At 38.8% G+C, this 21586-nt stretch overlaps 1 protein-coding gene across 3 annotated transcripts in view; it reads right to left on the bottom strand.

Annotated features, from left to right (window-relative positions):
- Nell1 (neural EGFL like 1) overlaps positions 1-21586 on the bottom strand; it is a 782009-nt gene that overhangs the window by 632232 nt on the left and 128191 nt on the right. For 2 of the 3 annotated variants that reach the window (XM_048360824.1, XM_048360825.1), the window contains exon 4: positions 20392-20562. The exons of the other annotated variant lie outside the window; for it this stretch is intronic. In XM_048360824.1, coding sequence (XP_048216781.1) covers positions 20392-20562 — 171 coding nt within the window. The remainder of the gene's footprint in view (positions 1-20391; positions 20563-21586) is intronic. 3 annotated transcript variants of the gene reach the window in all.

Here is a 21586-nt window from a genome sequence, read left to right as displayed (position 1 = left end):
GGAGCCAATCTGGGCAGAAAAGTCCATGAGGCTTATATCAAAGTAACCAGAAAAAAAAAATCCAGAAAAATCAGGTGGTGGAGCTCAGCCTTGAGGGCCAAAAGCTAAGCAAGAGCAGGAGGCCCTGAACTCAAGCCCCATTAAACAGCATAGGTACCAAATTACAAAGGCAATTATCATTAATTTTTTTTTCCTGCATTGAAGGAGTTCCTGATGAGACAGTCTTATGGACTCTGGAGAAGGTGGTCCTATAGGCTCATCTCTGGAGGGTGATGATCTTTCAGCTATCCATTTGTCAACAGTATTTCTCACTGTCACCACAGAATAGTGAGGAGGCAGTGTTCTCTAGAAAGCTATGTGCTCCAGGCTGGGAATATGGCCTAGTGTTAGAGTGCTTGCCTCATATACATGAAGCCCTGGGTTCCTTTCCTCAGTGTCACATATATAGAAAAAGCCAGAAGTGGTACTGTGGCTCAAGTGGTAGAGTGCTAGTCTTGAGCAAAAAAGAAGTGAGGGACAGTGCTCAGGCCCTGAGTTCAGACCCCAGGACTGACAAAAAAAAAAAAAAAAAAAACTATGTGCTCCAAACTCAAAGGATGTTTTCACCAGTGTTCACTTTGAGCTCACTTGACTTATCAGGGAGAAATTGCTCCCTCGTGCATAGCACATGATAGTCAACATGATATTTGTACATTCTTTTTTTTTTCCTTTTGCCAGTCCTGGTGCTGAGGAATGGAACCCAGGGCTTCATGTATATGAGGCAAGCACTCTACCACCACTAGGCCATATTCCCAGGCCTTGTGCATTCTTTGTTTCTATCTGGTGTGGTTACAGAAGTGAGAATTATTGCCATCCTTGTTTTATTGAGGAGAAACCTGAGACTCAGTGCAGTTGAGAAATGTGCCCAAGGACACATAGCTAGCAAGTCAGGAAGCCAAAGAGACATGTATAATCGCTGGGGTTCTGGTGAGAAAGAAGTCAGTAGACTGAGATTTTAATGCATAAAAGAAATAATAATGTAAAGGAATCTGTAAGAATTTAAGACACACTCCTACCATCTTCTCCCTACCCTTTGTTTCTTCAATTCCCTTTTCCAAGGCTTCCTTCACTAACAAATGACATTTACACAGACACAGACATACACACATGTAACATACACATACACACTGTGCACATAGGTTTTACAGCATGCAAAAATGAATTTCAACCATAGACGCTTTTGGAATTCCAGCAGTGACATTTTACCCAATATTTTAGGACCACAGTCAGTTAGGAAAACAAAAGCTGTCATATCCTAAATGGAGTCACTTTACACTTGCCCTTTCAAAATTAATCAGAGTGGGGGGCATCAAGAGATAATAGCCTGTCCATCTAACGTCCATACCTGTCTAACTTCTAACTGGACAGGAGGACATCCTGGAATGTAGAAGATAAGTATAAGAACCAGCCAAGTCATCCATTTTTTAATTTTCTGCTCTAAACCCTCCCTTTTACCTTTTGTGATATATATATATATATATATATATATATATATATATATATATATATAAAAAACATCCAGCCCCTGCCTCATGAGACTTCTTCCAGGCTTCATTCAAGGACTTCATTCAAGGGACAGCTGCTGTTTGCCTTCTCCCAGAGGTGCCATACTTCCACCTTTTATCCCTAATGTCAATGCCCCTTGCCAGCAGGAAGTAGCCAGAAAGTCTTTGTCCTTTTTCTTAATTATTAAAAGGCTGGAATATAAGGTCTACCCCAAGAGGGCTCCATGCAGATGCCTCAGCCTGTTTAAAGTCTCCATCCAGTACCTGTGTTAGCTAGGGAACTGGTATACCTAGAGGCAGCCATGTCCCCTCATTAGGCCACACCTCCCCTCCCTAGCCCTAGATAAGGCAGGTCCAGGTAGAGGGTCACCCCTTCTCTCAGGCCATGTGTCATCTTGGCCACAGGCCAGCAGTTCAGGAATAAACTTTTCTCTCCTGCCTGAATACCACATGCTATTCTCCTTTATCACGTACCTACTTTAATAAACCTTATAGAATCCATTACACAAACATGGATGGGGAGCAGACAAATGGAAAGGGGTTGTATAGTACCCCCTGCTTGTAAAAATGTTAAGCATATTGGAGGACCTCTTACCATCCTGAGCATAAAATGGCAGGAAATGCAAAATGGACCACTTGCTTAGGAGCATGGCCTTTATTAAGTCAAAGGGCACATTAAGCTCAGGGTGACTCCACGGGAAAGAAGCTAAAGGAATTGAGGCCCTCTCCTCCCTTCCTCCAAGATTGTGTGTGTTCTTACTGCTAATATAATTCCTAAGGAATTCAGATAGCAGAGTGAATAAAGAAAAGAAGACAGTATTTCTAGAAAAGCAAGTATAAGGTACCCAGCATAGAGTTTGAGGCCCTTTCTATCATCTTGCTCTGCCTCCTCATTGAGGGATAACTGCATGCTTTCTTGAAAGAAGTGACATTTTGGTTAATCCCAGTGGTGGTTTATCTTGCAAATACTGGGTCACCATTTATCATACAGTGCTTGTCAACGATAAGCTTTAGAGCAAGGCTAAGTCACATAATTTGCATGCATTAACAGCTTATGGATACTATAAAGGTTGTAGTCATTTTCTTCTCCACATTTCAGAATTATCTAAGTGAAACTTTCAAGCCTTGTCAAATTCCATAGATGTATGGCTCTAACTTCAGGGAAGCAAAGCAGCATCACACCAAACAATCCAGGATTCACCATGCAGTTAAAATATTGCAGGAAGATAAAAGCATCAAGGTATATTGAGGAGTCAACATCAGAGAGCACAGCAAAGCAGAGGTTGGACTGTCAGCAAAAATGCCATGGAGTAGGGTTGGCAAAGTAGCTGTAAAGCTGTGCTATCAGTAAATAGAGAAGAAATGCAAACAAGCTTTCAAGCTGAGCATGTAAAGAAGCAGGTAACAAAAACCAGAGACAGAAAGAGCTGGGAGGGTGAGAAGGTGAGAACAAATGAGTACACCAGCAGGAGTAAGTTCTGCAAGCAGGTACTGGCTGAGATGGGCCTGGCATGGCACTTTAGGTGGAATAGACAGCTGTGCTTAAATGACCAAAGAGACAGCAAACTCAGCAGTCAGCAAAACTGAAGCCAGGTTCCAAGGTGAAAGCCTAACAAGAATTATCCTTGCCAATGGGTTGATGGATTCTGGAAGCAAGAGGCCAATCTGGCTTGTTGGATCCGAGCTTTGGGCCTTTTGAAGTTGCGGTTGTAGCAGGAATAGCCACATATTTAAAAAAACAAAAAACATGGTTTAACCAGATAACTCTATTATGTGTCTTCCTGCTTATATCTGCACTGCTCAAACATGCAAGAAGAATCATCATGATCAGATTGAACATTAATATCAGCAGCATCATAATGGTTTAGTTACCTATTAAGTATGGTGCTGAACTACTGACTGTTGGGGTGGTCAACCTACTTGATGGCCATTTCCCTTTCTTTGCTCAAAACTCTCAGTTTTATTTAGAAAATAATGTGCTAGTACTATGGAAAGAAAGATTATTGGTCTATGACAATCATGGTGACCTGTGAAAATTATTAAACGGCCATGCAACAGGTAAGAACACAGGCTCTGAGTTCAAGCTCCTATACCAGCACACACACACACACACACACACACACACACAAATACAAACACACACACATATTGATAGGCACTGGTAGCTCACACCTATAATCCTAGATTCTCAGGTGGCTGAGATCTGAGTATCATGGTTAGAAGCCAGCATGGGCAGAAAAGTCCATAAGACTCGTATCTGCAATTAACCACTCAGAAAAAGCCAGAAGTGGCACTGTGGCTCAAGCAATAGAATTCTAGCCTTGAGTAAAAGAAGCTCAAAGAGAATACCCAAGCCCTGAGTCACCCCAGGGCCAGCAAAAAATAAGTTAATTTAATTAAAAATGAAAGAAAATCAAAAGATGAATTCAGAAGATAGTTGGGTAAAAGGATACAAAAGGCCTTGTCCCAGATACTAATGTCTAAGTTATAAACTCACTCCTGACATTGCCTTATCTAAACTTCTTGTCTTAGTAAATACTATATATTCTTACAGTGTAAGCCAATTATTTGCAACCAAGAGCAGACTAGCTGACCCATGTGCAAAGTTGTGTTTAATTCTCAGAATTCCAGAAGGGAGGCACAATTACTAACCCCATCTTACCATTGAGGCTTAGAAAAATTAAGTAACTTGCCTACAGTCAGGTAGCTAGGAGCACATCCAGAGTCAGCAGCAACTCCAAGAATGTATGCTCATTCTTAACCACTAACAACACTTTCTCTTGGGGTTTTTGCTTCATGTCTGACTTTGGATAGCATTAGATCCACTTCAGCAACACAAAATAAAATCTAGCAATAGACTCATATTAACCTCCATCACATATCCACTTCAGTTTTGTTATTCCCATCACAGCACAGACTAATTGTCATGGTCTCACCTAAATACACAGCCAAGACAGGACATTCTGATCCAAGGGCAGGGGCTCCTGGCTCACTGCCCTGTTTCTATAGTCACTGTTGTTCGTGACAGGCAAAAGGGATGTATTACAGACCAAAGCAGAAAGCTGGAAACTTGTAGGTGAATGCCACTGCACACACTGCCAAGGGACAAAGCTGCTCGGAATATCCTATGAGAAACAAAGCAGTCCTTATTCTTCCCAAATGTGTCCCAGCTACAAATCCATAGGGTAGCAAGCCAAAATATGTACAATGCTTCCTCACTATTCAGAAGAAAATATGTTTGCAGACTCAAAGGAAAATTTCTGAAGAACAGAAATGAAACTGGTAATCATAACCACTTCTACACATTGGGATTTAAGGCAAAGCTATAGTTTTAAATACCATATACTTTTCATAATTTTAACAAAGAAAATTACAGTCATTAAGTTTCACAATAATACTATACCAAAGTAGTTTAAAGTACTGAGGAAACTGTGCTCAAGGGCTTAATCTAATTGATATGATAAGAAATCTTGCCTGTGGATTTCAAATGCAGTTTGAGGAAACAGAATCACAGGATTTTATAAGGGTCTTATGTCCACCAAACAGAGAAAACATATGTACACAATTGCATTTGCTCCCCAGCAGGGGGAAAACGTGTCACTTAGTCTCACCTGTGATCAGTTAGGTTCATGGCCATCTGTAAATTACCATCTCTTCTATTCCATCATGCCAGCCAGAGCTCCCACAGACACAGACCACATGTAAATTAACTTGAAAGCAGGGTACAGTTCACTTTGTGTTGTGAATCGGGTCAGGAAAACACCAAATACCTCATATAAATTCACTTTCTTCCTTTAGAAGAGGACAATCACTAAAATTTCAAAGAGAAAATACTACAATTACCTCATCTTCACCTTTCCTGAAATTTGCAACATACTTTCATATGCAGATTATAGAAAGAAAGGATGCCTATTCAAAACTAATAGAACCATCTAGTAGGCTAGGAGCATAAGCCGAAAGCCAAGAATACATACCCAAGAGCAACCTTCCATTCATCCATCCATCCAAGTCTCTACAAATATTGCTACCTAGCTATCATAAGCAGCTGTATGGTAGGCCTTGTATACTTGGTGCTTTTCCCACATCTGTGGGAAAAAGCAGACATCGATAAAATGATCAAAAATTACTTGCCATGGGTTCAGTTGCTCACACTAATAATCCTAGCTATTCAGGGGAATGAGATCAGAAGGAACAAAGCTGAGGCCAGCCCAGGGAGAGAAGTTCCAAAGACCCTTCTGAACCAACAATTGGGCACAATGGTATACCCCTGTATGGTATTCCCAGCTACAATGGGAAGTGAAAATAAGAGGACTATAGTCTAAATATTTGCCCAAACCGAAATCAAAAAAATTATCTCATAGATAACCAGCAAGAAAAGAGCTAGAGTCAAAGTTAATGTGCCTATCAAGCACCCTGAGTTCAAACCCCAGGATTGCCAAATAAATATATACTGCTTGGATAGAAAAATGAACACTGGGGGGAATGAGGGACGAGGTAACAGTACAAGAAATGTATCCAATGCCTCATGTATGAAACTGTAACCTCTCTGTAATTCAGTTTGATAATAAATATATATATATATAAAAGAAAAATGAACATTGTTTGGGGGTGAAAGTGCAAAACGCCAGCAGCCTCTTTCCGTAACATTGAAGGTTAAAATGAGTAATGGCTCTCTAGAAATAGCATTTGCAAAGGTCTAGTGGCTTAGTGGATATGGTATATCTAAAGAATGACAAGAACCTGAGTCCAGAGTAGGAAGAAACTCAGTGCAAATTGAGACTGAAGAGGGAAACATAGGCCAGATCAGACAAACTTTATGTAAGGAGTTGGAGCTTTATCCTGAAACTCAGAGGATTCCTTAATTGGACTTAATTGTTAGTTAGAATGAGAAATGAATAGAGATCAAGTTTGTCATATGAAGTCCTTACCCATCCTTCTTATAGTCATGAAAAATGGCTGTCCATGGAAATTATTCAGAATTCAATGTGCTTGCCTACCTCTCATGCTGATTAGCTCTTGCAGGCTGTAGCACATTTCTAATTAGGTACCAATAAAGGAAGCAATAATGACAAACATTCTCCTAAACGGGGGTCTCCCACTGCCCAATTCTTTATTTTACTGCTAGTAGTTTTTTTTAATTAATTTACTTTCTTGTTACTAGAGAGGTGGTGTACAAAGGGATTATAATTACATGAGTCAGATAATGAGTACATTTCCTTTTGTACTTCTTTTCCCTCGCTCTCTCCCAGCCCCACCCTCCCATCTCCACCCACAAGTTGTATAGTTCACTTTCATCAATGTCCAGTGAGCTCCACTGCTGTGCTTTTTCACCCGTTTCCCCCTTGAGTTCTGTACTCTCCCCTTAACTGTTCCTTCATGTTTATATAAAATAATATACATATCAAAACAAACTCCAAGATATGGAAATAAGAGAGTTCTCTTTTCTTTTTTTCTTTTTTGTTTTACTGTTTCGTTTTTATTTTTTGACGATTCTGCCAGTTGTTTTTAGTGAGACCTTGCAATGGCAAAGTCACCTTAAAGAATACAGAGTTTATCACCTTGAAACAGCAAATATTAAAATTTATAGTGGAAAAAGGATAAAATTATATATGTAACACTGGAGACTAGTGTAATGCATATACTACACATTTGAAGAAATGGCCAAACGGCTCATTTGCAGTCAGCCATGATTTAAGATTAGGTCTTTGGCCATTATGCATCAGCACAGAGATATGCACCAGGCATACAAATCATACAAGGACCATGGGCCACCTCTCTCTGGTATTGAAGCTGTGAACCTCTCAGCACTCCAAGATACAATGAGTCTAAATCTTTAAAAAAAAAATGCAACAGACAAACAATTCCAAAAGCAATACTTACAAAACCATTTGGTATAAAGCAACTGTACAACTCACTGGGACGGGCAGGGAGAAGGAAAGGGGGAGGGGGAAGGCAGGGGAAAAATGACGGAGGAAGTTAACAAGTTGAACAAGAAATGTACGCACTGCCTTACATATGAAACTGTAACCCCTCTGTAATTCACTTTGACAATAAAGGGAAAAAAGAAAAAATATATAACAGCAGTCTTTCAGTAAATGAAGACCAAAGGATGAGTAATAGTTGCAATTTATATGAAGAAGACCATGGATCAACAGGGAAGTACTCTTATTAGATGGATGGCTCCCTTTTCCTTAGGAGGTAATATGTGAAGTTTGTCCTTTGTTTATCTTTTTCTGGTTGACAAATGGGATATTTTTTACTTATTTTTTGAGGAAAAGTTGGAAGTGTTATCTTGACTCATAGAAAGGAACCAGAGGAGGAGGAGGAGAAGGAACCCAAATTCTAAGTCCTAGTCCAGTGAAACTTATTTGAGCCTCTAGAGTGTCTACAAGGTGAGGCAGCGGGTAGAAGGAGCTGCAAAGAATAAACTCTCTGAGAAAAGGAATTTGGGAAGACCTCTGGCTGTAGTCTGCCACTGATTAACATTTGAATAAATTATTTCTCTCCCCAACATCTCCAAAATCTCCATCTGTGATGCAAGAGCATCCATCTCAGTGGGCTACCATGAAGGTCAAGTAAAGATATGAGCCATTTTTAAAGTATAAAATGTGATCTTCAATTCAGTGGTGACTGAGCAAATCACCAGGATGCCCCCAGTCTTGTGCTGAGTCTCTGAGGTAAAATAGCAATGACTTCAAGAAAACATGAACTCTGCATTCCCACAAACCCCTCATTACCTCCCCTTCAGACAAAGACAGCATAAGACCTGGAAAACCAGCATCAGCCAAAGTGCTCTGAGGGAATGAGTTATTAGAGGCCTTTGCTAAAGATATACCAGGATTAATCACAGCCTGAGGATGTTTACTTCCAATAGAAATAAAATTCCATTGTGGGCGATACAGGCATTCTAAGTGTCTCCATGAAGCCAGTTGATGGCCTCAACTTGATGCCTGTAAGTGCATACGTGTGAAATGTGCTGTCAGGAAAGTGATACCCTCAGGCTAATAGACTCTAATGAGTACGGATGCAACATGACATTGCTGAGGAATAGTTAGACACTGCACCACACAAGCTGCTTACGGAGAAGAGAAATTATTTCCACTCTAATTACCAAGGAAAACCCTTAAGTGAGGGTCTACACACATTAGCTAGCTGGGTCCGTAGCACTAGAGCCTTGTTAAAGGAATACTCTGCAGAAGTCTGAAAGGATGAGCTAGGGGACAGAATCCAATTGACTGAGATTCAGACAGGGAAAAGAGTGCACAGAAATATTTCCCTTCCAAACTTCCTCCACCTCACACCTGTCCTCAATACACACCTAGGGAAAAAAAGGTGCCAAATAGCTATAGATCTGTTTTCTGGCATCCAGCATTCTGTCTGCTATTATTTATACCATTCATTTAATTAGAGCTTCCAGGAAGATAGATTAATTTCTTCACAGTAGTGCAGAAAATCCGTTCTTTTCAATGACATCATTAGCCACTCTGGTTTAACTGGAAAACGAATACAGAAATTGGATTTTCTTCAATTAACAAATCCCTAATGGATCATGCATATTTTTTATCCCCCCAATGTTCCTTTCTAACAAACAAAAAGAAGAAAATATACAACTAATGCATAAATATACATTTTTAAAACAAACTACACCATGTATATCGTACCGTTTTGACTTTTTATTTTCTCTCTGTGCTTTCCACTAAAAAAAATAGTTGCAGTGACTTTGAATATGGCTTAGCGGTAGAGTGTTTATCTAGCATGCACGAAGCCCTGGGTTCTATTCCTCAGCACCACATAAACAGAAAAAGCTGGAAGTGGCGCTGTGGCTCAAGTGATAGTGTTAGCCTTGAACAAAAAGAAACCAGGGACAGTGCTCAGGCCCTGAGTCCCAGACCCAGGACTGGCAAAAAAAAAAAAAAATAGCTGTGCCTATTTATCAAAAGCATGAAGTAAAATTATAACAATCAAGATGAAAGCATCAGTACTTAAAACATTTCTTTCTCTTGCATCCTATTTACCCCCTCCATTCTTGCTATACAGAGCCAAGTCTATGCAATACAATGACAACACAGATGTGTCTGAAGGCATGCACATGAAATCACCCATCATGAGGTGTAAATTAAGTCTTCCTTTTCTCTCTACATATTGAGCCTCATGTATGCAATGAAATACCTTCAAAATCCACTAATGGCCTCAGCCAACAAACCATTACATAAAAGAAAGATTCTACTGTATTTTTTACAGTCCTTTCCATGGTAACTTTGGAAGACTAGGAATGCAGGTTGATGGGGGGAAATGAAGCCACTTTTATCATCCACTTCAATTAATCCTTTCACCTCCTATCTCTCTCTGACATTCAGACCACAGGTAACTAACAGCGTATTTAAACTCACTAGGGAACAATCCTTTTCAAGATGAAGGATCTAGAAAAGACAAAAATAGACTATATTTGCCACTGATGTCAACAGAACAAAGGGCAAAGTTAACCTTGGATTCCACCTAATGAGATTGAAATGAATAAACCACAGGCTATTCTGCAGAAGCAGAAGCACAGAGAGCCCAGTAGAATGAGTTACCCCAATGTGTAATGCCTAGGTTGCCTTAACTATTAAGAAGCCACTTTCCATTTGACAAAGAATTAGCAGTATTACATTGGCCACTTAGAGCTTTACATTCACTCTTAACACAATTCTGATCTTTGTAACTGAGCAAAATAAAAATGCTTTTTATTCAGAATATGCATGATGTTTTTGTCAACAGCACAACTATCCCTCATCTGCTTGCTACAGTAGACTGCTGCCTTATAAGGCATTAGACAAGCAAGGCCTCTGTGACCAGACCAGCCTTCCTTTACAAAAACCTCCCCAGTAACATATGTCTGCCACCAAACGCACTGAAAGAAGGAAGGTTATGAGGTGAGGAGAAGAATCGAAAGATGTATATCTAGTGCCTACTACAACAAAGAAAGAGCAAACAGATTTTAAAAGAGTGAGCATCTAGATGAAGCAAGCTTAGTTCTTTGCTTATCAGCAGCATGCTGCTTGAGAATCCATATATAAGCACAGATGAATACACATACCCTGCTGGTCTACTACAGAAACAACCCTGTAAAGTAGGCAAGCTGAGTTGCTCTCCAGGGTTCTGAAGGAAAAAAATGCAAGCCCTCTGAAATAGGCATTTATGATGAGACAGAATTAGAGATATCCAGAAAACCAAAGTCGGAATAAAATTTAAAAGTCATCTAGTTCTATCCCCATGTTATTAAACTAAGGAAGCTAAAGCCCAAAGACAGTAAATAATGTTCCCAAAGTCATACAAGTTTAATTATTTCTTTTAGTTCAAGCTTTAAATGCAGAACATTTTGGAGTTAAAAGGCCATATTTTTCAAAGCAAAAACTATTTTGTCTATCCGTAGGGGCTTCAGAGTATCTAAGAAATTGTGACAGATATGTTCTCTCCCATAAAAGCCATAACAATCTTGGCATGTGAGTAAAGAGAGGATAAATTTCTGCCCCTGCTATGTACATATACCAGAATAAAGAAAGAGGCTTCAACACATTCTCAAAACCCAGACAGAGTAACCAAAGACCTTACAACACTGAAGATTTCTACCACCTTATATTTTTAAGTGAGTTTGTTGACATAAAAACCATGTACAACTGTACTGGAAACAGACCAGAAAACAACGACACAATTTTGGAGAACCAAGCATTGGAATTACAATCAGAATGACCTTAGGAATCTGATTGGCTTCAAACCGTGTATTATATCACATAGCTACATTGCACAGTAGATCCTTGGCTACTGTTTTACAGGGATGAAAATTTGAATAAATTGTATTCATTTCCTGTGCAATAGTTTCAAATATTTTCTACATGATAGTACATGTCCATAGTACTTAAAAAAATAGTAGCTTGAAATTTTCAGAAAAATTAACATATACCCTGTAACTACATCTCTAAAGCCACTCTATGGAAGGAAAATTACTATGAATTCTAATTTTACAAGTATAAGTACAGTTCTTGGTATATGATTGAATAAACAAACATATATATGAATGAATGAATGAATAAAATTAATCCACAGATTTCCTCTCATACTCTACCTTACTGCATGCCATTTTTTAAAATGACAAAACCAAGATAGGAGTTTAAATTTTTTTCAATCTAGATTAAACCACAGAGCTCATATGCCTGGAATTCAAAACATTGGAGACAACTCTTCTATTTCCTGTCTTACCCTCACCAGTACTTAATTTTAAATAGTTTTTATTTTATGAAAGTGAGAAGGGATTATATTTCCAAACATTAAATAATAGGCAATTAGTATATACCTAGCAGTGAGATCACTGTATTACATGATAGTTTTATTTATGACATGTGCTATGTGCTATTAATTTAAACATGGGTGTATCCTAACTTCCTAGTTTGCTTGTCACCTATTCTTAGTATCTGAAACTTGTTTTCTTAGTTGGATATGAGGCACATGCTAGCTTCCCAACTTTATAATTTTGGTGATGAGATGTGGCATACACATCTGTTTCTGAAGTAAAGAATGTATTTTATCAACCAAGAGACTGAGAGTCAGCCTATTCTCTGGGAATCCATGACCTTTGTTAATCATCTCCTAATCCCCAGTCAGTCATACTGCAGCATTGTTGATACAAACCCAATGTACTATATTACACAGATGGCTTAACTACCTTAAGAAATGTGAGGCTTAATAAGATGAATTTTGTAAATAGTTTGGAAACTCTTCAGAAGTAAGATTTTGTATCAGCATATTTCATTATGAAAAATCTACATAGACAAACATGCTCAGACCTTGAAAGTACTCTGAAATATTAGACAGAACCCTTGAGTTATTGACTCATTCTATGATTTATAGTAAATTTAGCTTCTGATTTGGCATGCTCCTCAAGATCAGTTGAATGCAAAAATTGAATATGCTCTGTGGTAGTAATAAAGAGCATGTATTAAAAGTAAAATCTAGTCAGTCATCAGTGGTTTAATCCTGTGATCCTAGCTACTCAAGGTCTGAGGATCATGGTTCAAAACCAGCCTAGGCAAGAAAATTTGTAAGACTCTTATCTCTAATTAACCACTAGAAAGCCAGAAGTGGAGCTGTGGCTCAAAGTGGTAGAGCACTGGCCTTGAGTGAAAGAGGCTCAAGGATAGCATCCAGGACCTGGGCTCAAGACCAGGAATGGAGTGTGCATGTGTATACATACATACACATACACAGAGAGAGAGAGAGAGACAGAGACAGAGACAGAGACAGAGAGACAGAGAGAGACAGAGAGACAGAGAGAATAAAATCCAAATGTGATTATTGTTTTGACTATAATCTCTGTATTAATCTTCCTGTCAGGGTAACAGCTAGGCAAAAAATGTACTTGAGTGTACACGTGTGTGTACACCGAGCATACTTGTACAAGTCTGAGCAAGAATTTAGAACCTTGTAGTAATGTAAATAGACTGTCTTTGGGAGAAAATTATTCCAGCCACAAGGTATTAAAAAGAAAACTTAGAGTAAGGACATTCATAAAAGACAAAAGGTGCTAGGCAAAGGCTGAGTGAATGTACGATTTGAACAGAGCTCCTGAGAAGCTCAGCTCCACTTCAAGACCAGTGTACTAGAAGTGACCATTTTTACTTCCTCCAATTCTCAATTTCCATTATGAGTAGCTGAATCAGTCCACTCATAGGTTTTCAGCCTTTATCAGTTATCTTCATCTGAGTACAGACTTTATCTGATGTCCAGGGACAAGGGCCAATCATGGTGGATGGAAAATGAGGATTTCAGAATTAATTTTAAATGGCTACCTGAATAAGCCATGAACTTCTTGATAAGCTATGATTCTTTTTATTTCTTTGTATCCTCCTCAGAGGGGTAGTACACCAATAAATTAACTTTTGGGGCTGACAGAAGATTAAAAGTTACCAAATAAAGGAAAGAAAATCCACTTTATGGTGAATGGGAAAGATGACCCATTTTAATCTCAGTTACTGGTGGGTTTTTTTCCTTTGTCAAGTGAGCTAAGAATGAAGAGGGAAGCTCAGAGGACAGTGAGTTCCAGACTCATTCTAGGCTTTGTTGAAAAGTATCAATAGAAAAGTCCACTGGAGAAAAACCCAAGACAATGGAGATAATCAGTCTGGCCACCTAATTGAATTAGTCCTTTTGTGTTTCTTGCTTTAGGTAATCCACTACTCTGTACACTGAGAGCATCTAACTAGACCCAGCTAAACAGCTGAAGAAAGGGGCGAGTCTTAGGAAGCAGAAATTGAGAAGTACTAACTAAAATAGTAGTTGCTTTCCTTATGAAAATTTGTGCAATTAAGTTTGAAAAGGCTGTTTTTCTCAATTCTAACCATTTTTAAAAAGTGGGAAATTCTGCCACACTAAAATGCCTTAAAGTAATGGAATTGCTTTGGAAGTGTTTTCATCATGGTTTTGGATGTTTTTATGACTTTCTATACCAAAGATGCTACCAAGGGATCCCTTAGGAAGACTCTTTGTCATGCTGTGACATTGTCTCGAGTGGTACATACAGCTAGCACACTACAGAGGTAGATAGAAAGATGGAAAGAATAATGTTTGGAGCATAAATCCTAGCTCAAAGTTTTGTTTTTGTGTTTATTGTATTATGTGACTAAAACCCAATTACTTCACTTCTCTGATCCTCTTTTATTTTCAAACCCATACAATGGATCTAACAAAACTGTCCTTGTATGGCTAGCCTAAAAATTAGTATGTCTAGCACATTACCTATCCTGCAGCAGATGTTCAATGAATGTAGTCTCATCTCCTATTGCCAATGCAATAGAATCCATTAACTGGATTCCACATTTCTCCAGACAAGTCCAATGATCCACAATATAAACATGTGGAAAGAAAATGATAGAAAGAAGCTAACTTCTTCCTCTGAATCAGCTCTTGGCCAAGTTTCAAAAACACTGCTCATGAACCCCACAGTTGTAATAGAAGTGGGCACTTAAAATGAACAGGCTCACGTTCAAATCCCACAGTTGTCACTTAAGTAGCAGCAGGAATGCAGACAAATATAGGTTCCGTTCCTTCACTTTAAGAACAAAGAAATAATAGCATGAGTATGGAATTGGTTCAAACTTGAAGCACAGGTGACATTCTGAAAATGTTACCTATCTCCATTTCCACTCATCATGTAATCAGCAGGACTCCCATGATAAGAGAATGAGAGGAGAAAAAAAAATAAAGCAGCATAAATCTAAGGGCAAGAAAGTTTTATTTTTTAGAAAATAAGAATCTCATGGTAGTACAAAATACACAGCTGAGAAAGTAAAATTAAGTCTGTGTGAAATTCACTCTGTGAGGGTGACCCAGATAAGAAGAGGTAAACCAGCATTGTGATATATGGGATCTAGCTTCCATGGCTCCAAGGTCAGGTAGTAGTGGCTATGGAGAAACTTGTAAACAAAATAAGTTTATTCTGTGCCCTCCTTTCAAGGGCTCTGCTTCAATTCTTGGTTCTCTAAGCCTTTTCTCATCAGAATTCAGCTGCTTCACCATCTTCCTTCCTCGCTATCTAAAACAGTGATTTTAAAATGCCAGTCCAGGAACCAAGGCCTTAATAAAAACATATACCTACAGAAAAGCTACACAAAGAGTCCATTAAAAACATATGGGGAGCTAGGAATGTGGCTTAGTGGCAAAGGGCTTGCCTAGCATGCATGAAGCCCTGGATTAGATTCCTTAGTACCATATAAACAGAAAAAGCCGGAAGTGGTGTTGTGGCTCTAGAGGTAGAGTACTAGCCTTGAGCAAAAAGAAATTCAGGGGAAGTGTCCAGTTGTGAGTTCAAGCCTTAGGACTGGCTGTGTGTGTGTGAATGTATATGTATACGTACATCTTATGTATATATACAAGTGTGTATATATGCATGCATATATACATGTGTATATATGTACATATATACATATGTGTGTATGTGTGTGTGAGTGTGTGTGTGTGTGTGTGTGTGTGTGAGAGAGAGAGAGAGGGGTATGGTGGTATAGGCCTCTCATAGAGGTGAGAGGATTACAATTTGAGGCTGGTACCAGGCAAAAATAAACTAAAGCAAAAGGGTCTGGAGGTATGACTCAAGTGATAGAGGTTTACCTAGAAAGTATAAAACTTTGGATTCAAAATTCCAGTATGTGCATATATACATATACATATTACACACAACATAATATTATTTGGCTACAAGAAGAACAGTGTTATTACTTGCAACATCAGGGATTGAAGTGTAAGATACACAATAAGTAAAAAAAAAATCCAAACCCTAATACACTGTTCATGGGACTGTAAACTTGTCTAACAACTACAGAAGGGACTGTAAACTTGTCTAACAACTACAGAAATTCTACTCCTGGGCATTTGTCCAATACAACACTACCAGCACAACTATATTCATTGCAGCATTGTTTATCATAGCTAAAACATAGAACCAATCCAGATGCTCTTCAATAGATAGATCAAGAAAATGTGGTATATATACACAATGGCATTCTACTCATCCATCAGAAAGAATGAAATTGTACCATGGTTAAAGAAATGAAAAAACTTCAAAAAAATTATATTAAGCAAAGTAAGCCAGACTGAAAGAAACATAAGTTGCAGTTTCTCTGAATTGTGGTAACAAAAAGCGACTATAAATCTACCAGTAAACACACTGGATAGTAAAAAAAAAAATAATACACTGAGCCATGATAAATTATACAGGTCTCTAGACATTGACATAGAGTAAGACCCAAGGAGAATATTCTTAACAGAGGATCACATAGGTGCAATAGCTATAAGCATCTGACAATATAAAATAATATTTATCAAAATGAAATCTAGGAAATGGAAACAAGTGGTTGTCTATTTTCTTTGTTGCTGTTTTTGTTTTCATTTCCTTTTGTCTTGTTTATTCATTTATCTGTCTTTGGAAAGGTAATGGGGCACAGAAAGGGTGGAGCAAAGGGTGAACAAATGGAGCAATGATACTCAGTAAACCCTATCTTGAAAATGCTCTATGAAACTTGTGAGTGAGTAGGGACAGGTGGGAAAAACTAGGAGAGAGCAAGGAAAGGGGTGACATTGTCCAAAAAGAAATGTACTTTTTACCTGACTTACATAACTGTGTACCCTCTGTATATCTCCTTTACAATAGCAATAAATATTTTTTAATCCAGACACAAGACAAATGTTTCTTTTGTTTAAGCTAAGAATAGTTAATCTCATAGAATAAGAAAATAGAACACTAGTCACTGGAGGCTATAATGTGGAGGCAAAGGGATTGAGAAAGGTTACTTAAATAATGAATAAGTAGGAAGACTTTGACTTAATGTTCTACAGCCTCATAGGTTAACTGTAGTCTGTAAATGTTCCCAATATGTAAAAATGATAAATGTTTGAAAAGATGAAATAACTACCCTGACTTGACTATTACTTACTGCACACATGTATTGAATTATTACATTATACCCAGTAAACAAATACATAGAGTACGTGTTGATTATAAAATTTTTAAAAATCACATTCCCTGATAGGAAGTCTGATATAGTAGTTCAGAGATGGGTTTGGCAATCTATATTGTTTATAAATTCCCAGTGAGTTTTCATGAATAGTCAGGTTTGAGGACCCCATTTCTAGAATTTTCCTACAGAGGAATAAAAATTTGTCTTTTATGGGCTGGGAATGTGGCCAAGTGGTGGAGTGCTTGCCTTGCATACATGAAGCCCTGGGTTCAATTCCTCAGCACCACATATATAGAAAAAGCCAGAGTGGCACCACTGTTGCTCAAGAGGTAGAGTGCTAGCCTTGAGCAAACAAAAGCCAGGAACAGTGCTCAGGCCCTGAGTCCAAGCCCCAGGACTGGAAAAAAAAAATTGTGTTTTCTATAGTTGTCTTTCTGCCTCATCCCATCCACCATGCCCCAGTGTCAAGTGAAAAATTTGTGTTTTGGTTCCTTGAACCATGACCTTGTAGCTACTTTATATGTTTCCCCTCCCCAAGACTTTAGGATATGAAAAATTATAACCCAAATTGGAGGGGGGGCAGGGAATGTGTAGAAGAAAACCAATGTGGAATGCCCTCCATCCATTCATTTGTGGAGTGGGTTGCAGGGGTGTTATTTATTTGTTTGTTTGCGGTGGTACTAGGATTTGATCTCAGAGGTTCATTAGGCAGAAACTCAGCAACTTAAACCATACCCCTAGACTATTTGGTTTATTTATTTAGTTGTGTTCTTTTAGGTTTGCTTTTGCTGTTGCTACTGTTGTGTTTTTTTTTTAATATTTGCCTTAGCCAACATCTTCCTATATGTTTCCTCCTATCTAGGTTTAGGACTATGGATGAATTCTACAACTAACACTCCCTATTTATTAGTTAAGATAGGGGGTCTCGTTAAGTTTTGTTGTTGGTTTTGGCTGGCCTCAAAATATGATCCTTCTAATCTACACCTTCCTAGTAGCTACAATCATAGGTACATGCCAGAATTCCTTCAACCATTTTTTTTTTTGGCCAGGCCTAATGTTTGACCTCAAGACCTGGACCATGTCCCTGAGCTTTTGTGCTCATGGCTAGTGCTCTACCACTTAAGCCCCAACTGTATTTCTGGCTTCTTGATGGTTAGTTGGAGATAAGAGCCTCATGAAGTTTCTTGACTGCACTGCCTTAGAATCATAATTCTCAGATCTCAGTCTCCTAAACAGCTAGTACTATAGGCATGAGCCACCAGTGCCCAGCCACTTCAAACATTCTTATAAATGGGGCCAACCCTAAAGCTACAGCTCTTCAATACTCTTTCCAGTCTATTGATAGACTGGCCATGGTCTCCATGAAGGATAAGGTCCCAAAGCCACCAGGGATATGCAAAGTTCATAGCAACAACTGCAACTACAAACTGAGCACTAAAAACCCAAATATTATACATACTATTTGAATGACCATCCCAATTGAAAGAATATAAACGTCATGTAGACTACTTACTGTGAAATGCATTGGAAGGTGACCTCATCATTTCTTCAATATAAGAGTGTGCAAACTAAGAAGTCTGTGACATCACTAAGGTGATATATCTAATGGTACCACTTGTCTTACTGGCTGAAATGTCATTATGTGCATAGTAAATAATTGTGTGTTCATATATTTGTTCCCATTTTACCAAAGAATAAATTGAAAAATGAAGAAACTGGAAAGAAATTAATCAACCTAAATCACACAGCTAACAAGTAGCTGCGGATGACAGGAGACAACGCTTTACAGACACCAGAGAATTCAGAATGTCTGAGAAAGAAATGATACCCTAGCAGCAATACTCCCTCTTCTTTTTTCTCTTCTCCAAATAGAACAGCATCAAAAAATAGCACAACTTTTGGAGGCAAGAAACAAAACCACACACAGCAAGAAAACAACGTCTTGGACTTTTCAGTTTGGGAATTATTAAACTAGAGGTCTGAGGCTTCTTTCTAGTCTATGGATCAGAAAGACAAAGCAATTTCTTCCTTTTGCAATCCCATTTGAGCAGCTCACAGGTGGTATGTCATGGATTAAAAGAGGCCACTTGGGTTCTAGAAAACTGACTCCAAGGTAAAAATGGAAAGTGAGGCTAGGGATGACTTTATAACCAGGCTGCCTAGCCAGGCCCATAGGATAGAAAAGAGGTGCTGGTTTCTATGGAAACTCTGTCCGGACATCCACTTCATATCTAGTTGAAGCTGCATTCCTTGAGGAGTCTAGAAGGGACCTTAAATGGACAGATTTGCATCAAGACCTTCTCTTGAACCTGACGCAAAGTTCTTGCCCTTCTAACAGGGCTCTCAGAGATGGAGTGGTAAACAAATCTAAGAATGTCTCATCAGATATGAATCTGTCACTGACTGACTTTGGAATATCACTCCTCTTTATGGGTCCTGAAAGGGAGGATAACAACAACACATCTGTTCTTTATCCTGGGCCCTAGGGTACAGGCTGATGACATAACAGTCCTTTCAACTTTGATGGCATCCTTAATGGAACCAACAATGCATGGGCACAACAAACTAAATCTCTATCATTAGACTTGGATCACTATCCATAAGGATTGTCAGTGGGTTCTGGAGAAATTAAAGCATTCCCATGACCATTGTTGTCCAGCTGTCCAGCCACAAATGATCCAACAGAGACCAATGGCCCCCTCTTTATGTGTCAGCTGTCAGGAAATATGCCCCCAGTGACAGACAAGGGAGCGGATCTCCTCGCCACACCCCATAATGTTCTGTGAACTCAGAACCCACCCATTACCCACCATCCTTTGACAGGTAGGCAATGTCTTTCCTTTGTAGAAAGCAGATGATATTAATTCCAAAAGATTCCAAGAAGAGACTCTTTAAGAAGGCTCCATTTAAAAAAGGTACTTAAGCAAAGTGCACTTGATGAAGGAAAATCGAATTAGCCACTTTGGGAGCACAGGCTTCTCAGATTCATTCTAAGGTGGATTGGCTTATTCGCTTCCAAGTGGAACGAACTCAAAACAATATATCACAGTTAACTGCAGTCACAGCTCCACAGAATCTCAGCCAGTTCCTAGAGTACACCAAGGTGCACTTAATAGTCCCCAATCTGTAATCAACCTTTTGTACATTTGTTCCTAATCATGGGATTCGGTGTGGTCTTAATGAACTGTTTTCTTATCCCATTACCGTTTGCCATTTCAGCACACCTAATGACCCATTTTGTAGGTGAAATTATAATTGAGGTCCTTTGGTTTTGTTTCCTGGCAATTCTTGGAGAGAGTTCATTTTTTCCCCTTCTCATTGCACTCTGTCAATGTCAGAATCACTGAAGATCAAAGACAACATACCTATTGCAGTCCACGTGGAGCAGGAGATGAGAGGCGCTAACTGACAGTGAAACTTTGTGCCATTGTCCATCTGCCATTCGGTATGGAAGTGCCTCTGTTTTGGCCTTCCCGTTATGTATATAGTGATATCGAATCTCATCTCTCAGGCCGCTGCTCTCCAGTTCAAAATAGCTGTATGTAAAGAAAAAAAAGTTGTTTTTATTTGAAGTAAGAGTATCACAGCTATCATCAATCCCCCTCCCTTTCTACTAGGTTTCTCAGAATCTAAAATTAGCTAATAAGTACAACACAAAAAAGCCATGACCTGAAATCAATTGTACTGTATGAGACCCTTGAGCCTCTGAAAGGAGATCAATTGATCCACTTTGAGGTTAAAAATAAATAAATAAGCCACAAGCTAATTAGCAAAGCTCTGTGCTGTGTCTCTTAACCACTTGAAAGTATAGTTCAGAATCCTCTTTCTGTTGACTGAAAATATATACGTATTCATGTGAATTTATTGATTTTTTTTTTGGAACTGCCATTTGCATTACTTCAAGAATTAATGAGAGGGCTGGGAGTATGGCCTACTGGCAAGAGTGCTTGCTTTGTATTCATGAAGCCCTGGGTTCGATTCCCCAGCACCACATATATAGAAAATGGCCAGAAGTGGTGCTGTGGCTCAAGTGGTAGAGTGCTAGCCTTGAGTAAAAAGAAGCCAGGGACAGTACTCAGGCCCTGAGTCCAAGGCCCAGGACTGGCAAAAAAAAAATAATAATAATAATTAATGAGAAATAAAAGTCATGTTGGACATCAGGGATTGGAATACATTGCGATTGCCAGTGTGAAGAGATTAGTTAAGTCTATTTTTCTTCCTTCCTCTAGAAAAAAATTTGTGACTAGAGAATTCCTAGATAATGAATAGGGAAGAAAAGATTGAAACTACTCACATATGAACCAGTATTTCAAGTATCATAGAATTTTTGTCTTTTCTAAGATTGTCATTGTGTTTTCCAGACAATAAGAATTTGTTAATGTCACCATTATAGTCTGACTTTAGTCATGGAGTGCAGAAAGAATCTTGGGATACCTCTAAGCACCTACAAGGGCTAGTAGTGTCTTTCAGGGGTGGCAGAAGGATTATTTCCTGTGCCTCTTCAGAAATATTCCATTGTCATTAACATTGACCCTGCTCTCTGCCAGACACTGTCATGGA

This window comes from Perognathus longimembris, chromosome 13, assembly GCF_023159225.1.
Source record: "Perognathus longimembris pacificus isolate PPM17 chromosome 13, ASM2315922v1, whole genome shotgun sequence".
Taxonomy (NCBI): domain Eukaryota; kingdom Metazoa; phylum Chordata; class Mammalia; order Rodentia; family Heteromyidae; genus Perognathus; species Perognathus longimembris.
Note: the sequence above shows the minus strand (reverse complement) of the source record. Positions and strands in the feature narration are given on the sequence as shown.